This window comes from Vicia villosa, linkage group LG4 (assembly GCF_029867415.1).
Source record: "Vicia villosa cultivar HV-30 ecotype Madison, WI linkage group LG4, Vvil1.0, whole genome shotgun sequence".
NCBI classification, from domain to species: domain Eukaryota; kingdom Viridiplantae; phylum Streptophyta; class Magnoliopsida; order Fabales; family Fabaceae; genus Vicia; species Vicia villosa.
In genome coordinates this window covers 27,491,697-27,502,775 of record NC_081183.1, presented here as the reverse complement: position 1 = coordinate 27,502,775, position 11,079 = coordinate 27,491,697, and the positions used below count along the sequence as shown (strand labels likewise).

The window sequence follows — 11,079 nt, the reverse complement described above, 5'->3', positions numbered from 1 at the left end:
CTAGCTATTACAATAAACACCTGCGGGAACGGGGGAAATTAAAACAGAAAATAATAAATATGAATAATTAACTTAATTATTTCATCTTGAGCCTTAATCTTCCTCGGATCCTCGAACCCTTGATTGATTCTGATCATCTGAGAATTAACCGGAAAATGAAATGGGTGAGTGTAGGAGAGATTCATCGACATTTGAAAATATATCCTAATTTATGTTACAAGGCAAAATAAAAATTAAAATAATATTTAAACAAAAAAAAGAGCCAAAAACTTAGCTTTTTTATTGAAGGCGCGTAATCGGAGAATCTTGATATTAACCCTAAAGAATCGAACATACAGAAGAGAAGTGTTAGTGCATTTAACATTCATTAAATATAGTACAAACCCTATATTATTCCCAAAAGGCAAATAAATGGGGTTGAGCAAACCCTAAAAGGTTAATGAGATCGAAAGTTTGACTAAATATAACAAATGATTAAAATAACATAAGGTTAATCCTAATTATTAATTAATTAAAAGTGTATTCGAATTTTAATATATATAGAAAAACAATTATCGGATTTTCGACTAAAAAATAAATAATTAAAATAAAAAGTTACTTGATTAATTTAAACCTTTTTTAGAAAAAAAAATAACTAACATATAAAAAAAAAGAAAGAAATAAGTAAATGAAAAGAGATTATGTAATTAAATAAATAAATAAAAAAGAAGTTTAGAAAACTTAGCTTCGGATCCAGTAGAGTGGCGTCCTTGAGGGTTCATGATGGAAGTTCACGCTGGGGCCTTTAGATCTTGATTTGAGAAGATCCAATGGCTGGGATGTGAAGGTCTATAATGAGCGCGCATTGGCTCCACTGTATGGGATCTGCGAACAATCATTAACAGAAAAATAATTGTCAGCACTGGGGTTCGAACCCCCTTCCTTACAATTAGCGTTACCTGCGTTTGCCATGTGAGCCAGTATAATCAGTCGTTAATTATATGCAGGGGATAAAACTAATACAAAATTTTATCGATAACTGGAAAAGTCAAAGTGACTGGCGCTTGGGTCCCACAGACAGCTCATATGGCCGATGGTTGTTGGAGAGAGAGCCCCAAGAACATTGACTGGCCAATCACGTACAGGGAGAGAATCTGAATTTTTTGACCCACAAATCATGACGCGCCACGCAACGGTCAGCAATTCCAATGGCCACTATTCATCATCTTCTTTAATTTACCTGCGATTTCTCCTTCGGAATTACCTATGCAGTTACTTGCGGATTTTTCCGCAAATACCTCTTCTTTTTGGCTGCGATTTGAGAACATGTATCTACACGATGCCTTGATCAGTTTAACAACCCAGATCGTCTAGTAACTTTGTTTGGGACTCCATGAGGCCATCGTTTTGCCTTGAAACGCCCCCTACACATGAGTTCGAAGCTTTACAACTTCGAAACCCTAGCCATGGCACTTCGCATTCAGGCCGTCAAAACTTGCAAGCAGGAGTTTGAACCTGTTCTAAGGGATCTCAGGGACTCGTCCACGTTGTTAGTTCCTATTGCAACACACTAAAAACCAGCATACGATTCATAGAAAAAATACATGCGAAAGAAAATTCATACATGGAGTATTTTAGCATGCTGCATCCATGGTTATGGATCTATACTTACCCATACTTACCTCGAAAGTGGAATGAAGCTCTTGCTTGTCCCTGAATTCTCCTCCAACCAAGAGTGCATGTGTGCCCTATTTTCTTGTATCTTTAAGGGTTTGAAACCCTAATGTTTGCTTTTCTTTTTTTCGTCCTCCCCTGGCTGCAATGTTTGTGTGAATATATATGAGTAGATTAGGGTTAGTAACTTAGGAAAGAATCCATGATTGGCATGAGCAAATATTTGATTGAGAAATCATGCAAAAACATGCTATTTTGGCTTAAATTATATCTTTTTCTCTCTCCACGAAATCCCCATGATTTGATCACCATGTAGTTCTCAATATTTGATAGAAATATAATTCCATTCAAATCTTTGATTATTTTCATTATTTTATTCAAATTAAATTGAATTTAAGTGATTAAATTCAAATATAAAAATAAATAAGAATAATAAAATGAATGTAAGGGCCAATGGGTCATGGATGGGCTTAAGATGATGTTAGAACAAAAGGAAATCAAGCCCACTTAGAAGAAGAATCATTTTGGACCATATTTCTCTTTGTACACCTCTTGAAAATTGCTCGACTTGCACATCTTGTAACTTTCTCAATTTTCCATATTTTTGAGTGTTCTTGGAATTTTTTAGAAAGCTTGAAGAGTCCTCTAACCAGACTTTTTGGTCTCATGTCAAAATCTTTCTTGATGCTCAATATATGTCCTTTTGAAAAAATTGACTTTTGGTTGACTTTTCAAAAGACCTATAATGTTTTGACTTGTATCTCTTTAGCGGAAGAATTTCTTGACCACGGGCCCAACATAAAAGTTGTAGAGAATTGAATTTCCTTGAGAATGAGCTTTGGTTGGGTGATTTTTGAGAAAGTATGAGAGAGATATGATCAGTCAAAGTTGGGTTGACTTTCTCCTCAAAACCCTGATTTAGTAACTTATCCTTTTGTGGATTTTTGACCTTTTCTTGATGAATCATGACCACCCCTCGATCAAATGATGAATGACACTTCAAAAATGAAAATGTTGACAAAAAATCAGGAACTTTGACTGTGATTTGACCATAGTTTGACTTTTAGGTCAACCAGTGGATTATTGATTATTCGGGTCATTGAGTGAACAATCTTTTGAATCGGGGCTTGAAACTTGGCATGGAGGTTCTTTGAATCGTATGAGAGGCCATGGGATGTCTTTGAGCCATTGATTCAGTGATTTTCCCTTAGAACAACAAAACCCTAATTTCTGAGCCTTGTTTAGGAAAGTGTGTCTTGGAATTTTGCATCTTGATTCGAACATGGGTAGGAGAAATAGTATGGGCAAATTTTGGGGTATGACACGTATGTTTAGCATTAACACCTGATCCTACACCTGCTCCTAGTAAACTGACTGACGAACTCAAAACACTTCCTAAGAATCTAAGATATGAATTCCTAGACGCCGAACTCGAACGACCTGTAATAATCAATGCTGAATTAGGACCTATCGAAACCGAAAAATTGTTAGAAGTCCTAAGGAAATATCCAACAGCTTTAGGGTATAAGATATCTGATCTCAAAGGAATCAACACCTCTGTTTGTATGCATCGGATTATGCTTGAGGAAGACTCAAAAACCTCTAGAGAACACCAGAGGAGACTTAACCCGATTATGAGCGAAGTGGTTAGTAAGGAAGTTTTAAAATTTTTAGAAGCTGGAATAATATACCCCATATCCGATAGTAAATGGGTTAGCCCAGTCCATGTAGTACCTAAAAAAGGAGGAGTCACGGTGATAAAAAATGAGAAAGGAGAAACTATAACCAAAAGAGTTGAATCTGGTTAGCGAATGTGCATAAATTATAGAAAACTAAATAAAGCCACTCGTAAAGACCATTTTCCCTTTCCATTCATAGATCAAATGTTGGAACGCTTAGCTAGACATTCTCACTTCAGTTACTTAGATGGTTACTCTAGTTTCTTCCAAATCCCAATCCACCCTAATGACCAAGAGAAAACAACTTTCACCTGCCCATTTGGAACCTTTGCCTACCAACGAATGCCATTCGGATTATGTAACGCACCTGCGACATTTCAAAGATGTATGATGGCAATATTCGCCGATTTCCTAGATAATATTATGGAATTCTTTATGGACGACTTCTCCGTATATGGACAAAGTTTCGAGGGATGTCTTGCAAATTTAGAAAAAGTTCTAGAACATTGTGTGAAGGTTAATTTAGTCTTAAATTGGGAAAAATGTCACTTTATGGTACAAGAAGGGATTGTGCTAGGACATATCGTGTCAAATAGAGGAATTGAAGTAGATAGAGCTAAAATAGAAGTTATTGAAAATCTTTAACCTCCAAAGACCGGGAGAGAGATACGAAGTTTCTTAGGACACGCTGGTTTTTACCGACGCTTCATCAAAGACTTCTCGAAGATAACTAAACCATTTATTGAACTACTAATGAAAGACGCCGATTTCGTATTTGATGAAAAGTGTTTAGAAGTCTTCAAAACCCTTAAGGAAGCATTAATCTCCGCACCCATTATGCAACCCCTTGATTGGACTGAACCATTCGAAATAATGTGTGACGCGAGTGATTACGCTGTAGGCGCTGTCCTAGGTCAACGAAAGGATAAAAAACTTCACGTCATTTACTATGCAAGTAGAACTATGGACAAAGCTCAAATGAATTACGCTACAACCAAAAAAGAGCTTTTAGCTGTAGTATTTGCCTTAGGTAAATTCAGCTCATATCTAGTAGGAGCTAAAATAATCATATACACCGACCACGCCGCTATTAGGTACTTATTAACTAAAAAGGATGCTAAACCGAGACTCTTAAGATGGATCTTACTGTTGCAAGAATTCGATTTAGAAATTAAAGACAAAAATGGAACAGAAAACGTCGTAGCATACCACCTTTCTCGTTTAAAAAACCTACCCGAATCTGTACCTATTAACAATGATTTTCCTTACGATAAGCTTATAGCTCAATTAGAAACAAATGCTTCCAATGAACCTGTCGCAACCACCTTTGCCATGACCATTACACCTCGGTATGAGGACTTCGTAAATTATCTAGCCGTTGGTGTACTTCCTCCTGTTTTAAGTTACCAACAGAAGAAGAAATTCTCCATGACCTAAAACAATACTATTGGGACGACCCTCTTCTTCTAAAGAGAGGCCCCAATGGAATCTTTATACGTTGCGTACCCGAGGAAGAAATAGGAAGCATAATAACGCACTGCCATTCAGCCCCTTATGGAGGTCATGCAAGCACGTCTAAAACCTGTGCAAAGATCCTCCAGTCTGGACTCTATTGGCCTAACCTGTGGAAAGATGTTCACTTTGCCGTTACAAACTGTGATAGATGTCAACGAACTGGAAACATCTCGAGACAAGACGAAATGCCCCAAAAAGGCATTCTAGAAGTAGAAATATTTGACGTCTGGGGAATAGATTTTATGGGTCCCTTTCCATCATCATTTGTCAATAAATACATCCTTGTAGCTGTCGATTACGTTTCAAAATGGATAGAAGCTATCGCTTCTCCAACAACGACTGCATCAATACAAAACCATACATGTGAGAAAAATGCCCTTAACAAAATCAAATAATGTTGGAAAAAATAAAATAAAAATATGGACAAATAGTTGAAACATTAAAGTACCTAAATTATTTTTTTACATGCAAACAAAATCAAATTTGAAGCTAAAATAAAGAGGAAACAAAAATTTCCCTACTACTGAATGAGGGTGCATGGAAGTAAAATGAAATGAACTAGATTAAGAAGATGAAGTAGAAGGGAGATCTATGATGCTTCCATGTGAGATGTAAGGTATTCAAGAGCTAGCATTCATGGTGGAGATGAAGAATGTAGCAAACTAGCAATAGAATGGAGAGATCTTGAGGAAAATAAAGAATGCGATCTTTGGTTTTTCTTGAGAAAATGAGAGAATTTTTCGATCTAGAAATGGTAATGGATCCATTTAGTTATGAGCATGAGAATCCGTTTATAGTGATGATTAGAAGTAGTTAAGGGTGGAGATTTGGATCAAACGTTCTTTAAGAGTTTGTAACATATGAGTATATCTTGATGCATGGTGATCCAAATGATATGATCTTGCTGTCAAATGATAGATGGAAAAAAATGAACAACTTTGATGTTAGAATCAAGTTGAATTGAAGTTTGGAACATCCCATATAATTTGACCTCAAAGTCATGCCCTTGAGCAGACCTAAACACTTGAAAAAACATTTTAAGTTATTTGGCCAATTAACCAACTTTATATCATGATTTAGCTCCCTCTTAAGGAAAGCTTTTTGGCTCAAATTTCATGCTATGATATAGTACTATGCATCCTCTTCAATTATAGACCCTAAGTGTTAAAAATGCATACCATAAAAGATTGTTTAAAAAATTATACCAGAAAATATTATTAATAAACCTCTTCTGGCTTCAAATAATAAATCATTTTACATAAAACAAAATCTTGATGGAATAATAATATTTAATTTTTATTATACATTTAATTTTTTCTATAAAATACTAAACTTTGTTTTTGGTCCATATAAAATAAAAGGACATGTTTTGGTCTATAAAAAACTATTATGCAAGTTATTTTAGTCCCTAATGTTAAACTAATGTGTATTTTTTATTGATTATTTTATAGACATGTTTAAAAAATTTTAAAAAGTTTCTTGAAAAAAATAAATCAAAATATGATTTATAAGTCGATATTTTCACTACTTCTGTCATAATCTTTTGAAATTTAAAAACTTCATACTTAATTCTTCTTATTTTAAAAAATTCTAAAATTTGGCAAATAAATATTTAAATTATTCTAAACATATATGAAAAAAACTATTTAAAAAACTAAAAATTAAAGAGTAACTAAATAATTTTCAAATTTTTAAAAAATAGCAGGGACTAAAACTGAATATGTCTATTTTTAAATAGGGAGTAAAAATAAAATTTGAGATATTTATAAAGACGAAAAATATATTTATATATATATATATATATATATATATATATATATATATATATATATATATATATATATATATATATATATATATATATATATATATATATATTGAAATAATCTTTTTCTAGAATAACATTTCCCTGTTTTTATCTATTCAATTTAAAATGTCGTAATATTTCAATTTTAAAACCACTTACCATCTTCATATTTTGTATTTTTATATACAAAAAGAAAATCAATGTTTCAAATATACTTCACCTTTTTTTAATAAGCCATTTGTCAATTTCATACAAATTAAAAATTTAGATAATTTTGTACGAAGATAAATTATAACTATTTTTAAAAAATTCTTTCATAAATTCATATTAATTTTATATTATCATAAATTCATGAAAGAATTTTTATTTTATCATAAATTCATGATTTTTTTTTTAAATAGTTATAATTTATTTTCTCGTATCAAATTATCTATATTGTAAGAAATTGAAAAATAGCTTTTTAAAATAGGTGTAGTATATTTTAGACAATGAGTTTTTTTATATATAAAACTACAAAATATGTAGATGGTAAGTGCTTTTAAAAATTGAAATATTATGACTTTTTCCATTGGATAGATAAAAATAGGGAAATGATTATAGGAAAAGATAATTTAAAAAGTATAAGGAAAAGTATAAAAGAAAGGCAGGTTATAATTAAGAATCATTTATCACAACAAATAAAAAATAATTTATTCAATTAATATCATTGACCTCATTTATTTTATCTTGATTAAATTATTATATTGTTTTATTTGTTTTTCAACATCTACCTATAAATAGGCATGATACTAAACTCATATCTAATATAATTAAGTCCTTGCTAAAATAGAATGTCAAAAATGATCAATATATTATTTTTGGTTATCTGTTTGGTGACAATTACTATTGGGCACAAAGATAATGGTATGCCAAATGGGTTGAAAGAAGAAGATTTGGAACTAGAGAGACAACTAAACATCCTTAACAAGTCTCCTATAAAGAGTATTCATGTATTTACACATAATTTATGAGTGGTTTATATTGGTTTAATTTGATCCATCTTTCTAACAATTTTGTTTTTAATTCATTTTTATGATTTTTATAGATAAAGTCAGGATACATAGTTGATTGTGTTGATATTAACAAACAACCAGCTTTTGATCATCCTTTACTAAAAAATCACAAATTGCAGGTAAAATAATTTAATACTATTACTTTTAAATTTTTGTATTACTTAATACAACTTTTTCTATGTTCATTTTTGTGTTTATGGTGGCAGAGAAAACCAAATTTTGAAAAGAATATATTTCAAAATTCATCAATCAAGCCTAAATTTATACTTGAGAAATTTAGGTGTCCTCAAGAAACGGTTCCTATTCGGAGGACAACGAAAAATGATTTAATTCAAGGAAAATTATTATTCAATGGTCAGAATATAACTCAAAATGGTGCGATCAATCTTGTAAGTTTTCTTATATAAATAATTATATTTTTAATTTCCTAATTTATTGGTATAATCAACATATATTATCTTTATTTTATAAATATTTTATTAATATGTAAATCTATTGAAATTGTAGTTTGCTCGTATCTATCTTTCAATAGCGGGTTCTCCTTATTATGGAGTTAGTGGAAGTACTAGTATTTGGAATCCAAAAGTTTATAAAGGTCAATCAAGTGCAGCTTCTTTATATGTTCGAAGAGGAGGGGGAAATGATCTTAATAAAATCTCGCTCGGATGGCATGTGAGTTTAAATTTATTTTATAATTCTAATTTTTGTTTATTCTAAGAAATATGTCTGTATATATAAAATATGTCTGTATATATAGATATAAACTTTATCTTTAAATGAATTTGAAGACTTATGAATTATTTTCTAATTTATTTTATATTTGATGTTAGGCATTTCCAGAATTATATAATGACGACCAAACACATTTGTTTGTATTTTGGACGGTAAGTCAGATTTATGTATTAATTTAATACATTATTAGTACATAAATTATTTTACACAAGTGATCATTTTTCTACTCATCACAAACATTTGAGTAATGCATCTTAAACTAATTATCTAACATCATTTTATCATTTTATGTTATTATGCATTATTATTTATGAAATAGCTTAAGTTTTAGATGTTTTTAGAATAACTATACCAAACTTTTTGAAATTGGTAATTTAGAATGCTCCTTTCACATAAATTGTGTTATGAATAATTTTATTATGGTTAATATTTCTTATTTTTTTAATCTCAATTTATATGTAATTTTGTTAAAAATCAAAATACTAAATGCCATATTAAAAAATTACAGTCAGGTAAGAATGGATGCTTTAATATGCTATGCAAGGGTTTCATTCAGGTTGACAAATCATACACATTTGGTGCTCGTATATCTAGAACATCTACATATGGCGGACAGATAATAGAAGCACCACTTCAAATTTCACAGGTAAACTAATTTCTTTACGTATTTAAATTTAAAATAGAATTTCATGGACATGCACTGACAATATAAAATAACTTTAAAATATAAAAATAATTTGGCAGAATACATTAATAAACAAACAATCTACCATGTCATCTAAATAATTTTAAAATATAAAAATTAATTTGGCAGAATACATCATATAATTGGTTTACATTGTAAAAAAATTGTTTTACATTGCCCATACATCTCTTGTTTTCTCTTTAAAATATTTAAATTATGTAAGTCAAAAAATATTTTTAAAATTTTATTGCTATCAATTGGTGAAGTTCAAAGAGATGCTATACAAATTATTATATATATATATATATATATATATATATATATATATATATATATATATATATATATATATATATATATATATATGGGACGACTCAAGTGAGAACACTTGGTTATTATGAGAAATGAGAACAATGAATCACGACCATTAAATTTGATTTTAATGGACTGGATTGGTTTCTCTTTCTAAGATCCAGTCCATTAAATATTAAGGATCTTAGAAAGAGAAACCAATCCAGTCCATTAAAATCAAATTTAATGGTCGTGATTCATTGTTCTCATTTCTCATAATAACCAAGTGTTCTCACCTGAGTCGTCCCCATATATATATATATATATATATATATATATATATATATATATATATATATATATATATATATTATTATTAAATGATATTATACTCTTTTAGTTTAATCATCTACTTTTGAGTTATTACAATTCTAGTAGTAAAATCTTATAATGTTGTGGTCTTCAGGATAAGGTAGGTAATTGGTGGTTAAGAGTGATGAATAAGGATATTGGATACTTTCCTGCGGCTTTATTCTCCTCATTGAATGGAGCTGAAGAAGTGGGATTTGGTGGATATACTGTAACTCCTGCTGGTACTAGTAGTCCCACAATGGGTTCAGGACACAAACCTGATAGTAACTTCACTCATGCAACTTATTTTAGGTTTGTAAATTATTTGGATAAAATTGGAAACCATTTTGATCCTAAAGAATTTATGGTAGAAAGTTATAATGATGCTCCTAATTGCTATGGAATTACGAATTATGAAAATAAAAAAAGAAAACAAGGATATTCTCTTCAATTTGGAGGACCAGGTGGTAAATGTAATACTTAAATATAGTGAACAAGTTTCTATGTAATAAAGATTTCTAATAATATGTGGATAAATATGATTTTCCTTTTTTAATTATATATTTTTAAAAATATTAAATTTAAAAGTTTTTAAAGGGCTTTTATGATTTAATAATAAAAAATACTATTCCTCATTTATTTGAAAATAAAAAATAAAAATATCACTATTTTATAAAATAGTAATAAAATATAGGATAATACTTTGAAGAAATCTTTGACTTATCTACAATTTTAATATTCAAGTTAATATAAAAAATTATTATTTGTGTGTAAATATTTTTGATTTATTAAAGGTGGTCTATATTACATATTTGTTTAGTTGTTTAGTACTCCCTCCGTTTTTTATTATAAGTCGTTTTGGGAAAATATTTTGTATTTTAATATAAGTCGCTTTACAATTCCAATGAATAATTAATGCTATTTTTCCTATTATATCCTTAAATATTTATTATTCTCTTTCATTTCAATTATATAAATATATCTTCTACATGTCATTAATGAAGGATAATTTTGTAAAAACCTTCATAATTTATTATTTTCATACAATAATTATTATTTTTCTTAATTTGTGTGAAAAGTCTAAAACGACTTATAATAAAAAACGGAGGGAGTATCACTTAAGAAAAGACACATACCGAGTGTACCAGATATTCTATAAGAATTTTAAAAAATACATATTGTTTAAGAAAAACAATTATTTTAATTCTTAATATTTTGAATACACACATCTACTTAATATAAATGTAAAGAAGTTATGATGGCAACCTTAGCCACATGTCATCTTTACAACAATCTAAACCACATGTCATCATG

The 11,079-nt window shown here is 29.8% G+C and overlaps 1 protein-coding gene across 1 annotated transcript; it reads left to right on the top strand.

Annotated features, from left to right (window-relative positions):
- Positions 1–7,485: 7,485 nt before the first annotated feature.
- LOC131598994 (protein neprosin-like) lies at positions 7,486–10,291 on the top strand. The gene is made up of 7 exons (XM_058871518.1): positions 7,486–7,643; positions 7,739–7,825; positions 7,913–8,095; positions 8,214–8,378; positions 8,537–8,590; positions 8,947–9,084; positions 9,881–10,291. Exons 1-7 carry the CDS (start codon positions 7,494–7,496, stop codon positions 10,247–10,249), a joined length of 1,146 nt encoding a protein of 381 aa, XP_058727501.1. The 5' UTR covers positions 7,486–7,493; the 3' UTR covers positions 10,250–10,291.
- Positions 10,292–11,079: the final 788 nt, after the last annotated feature.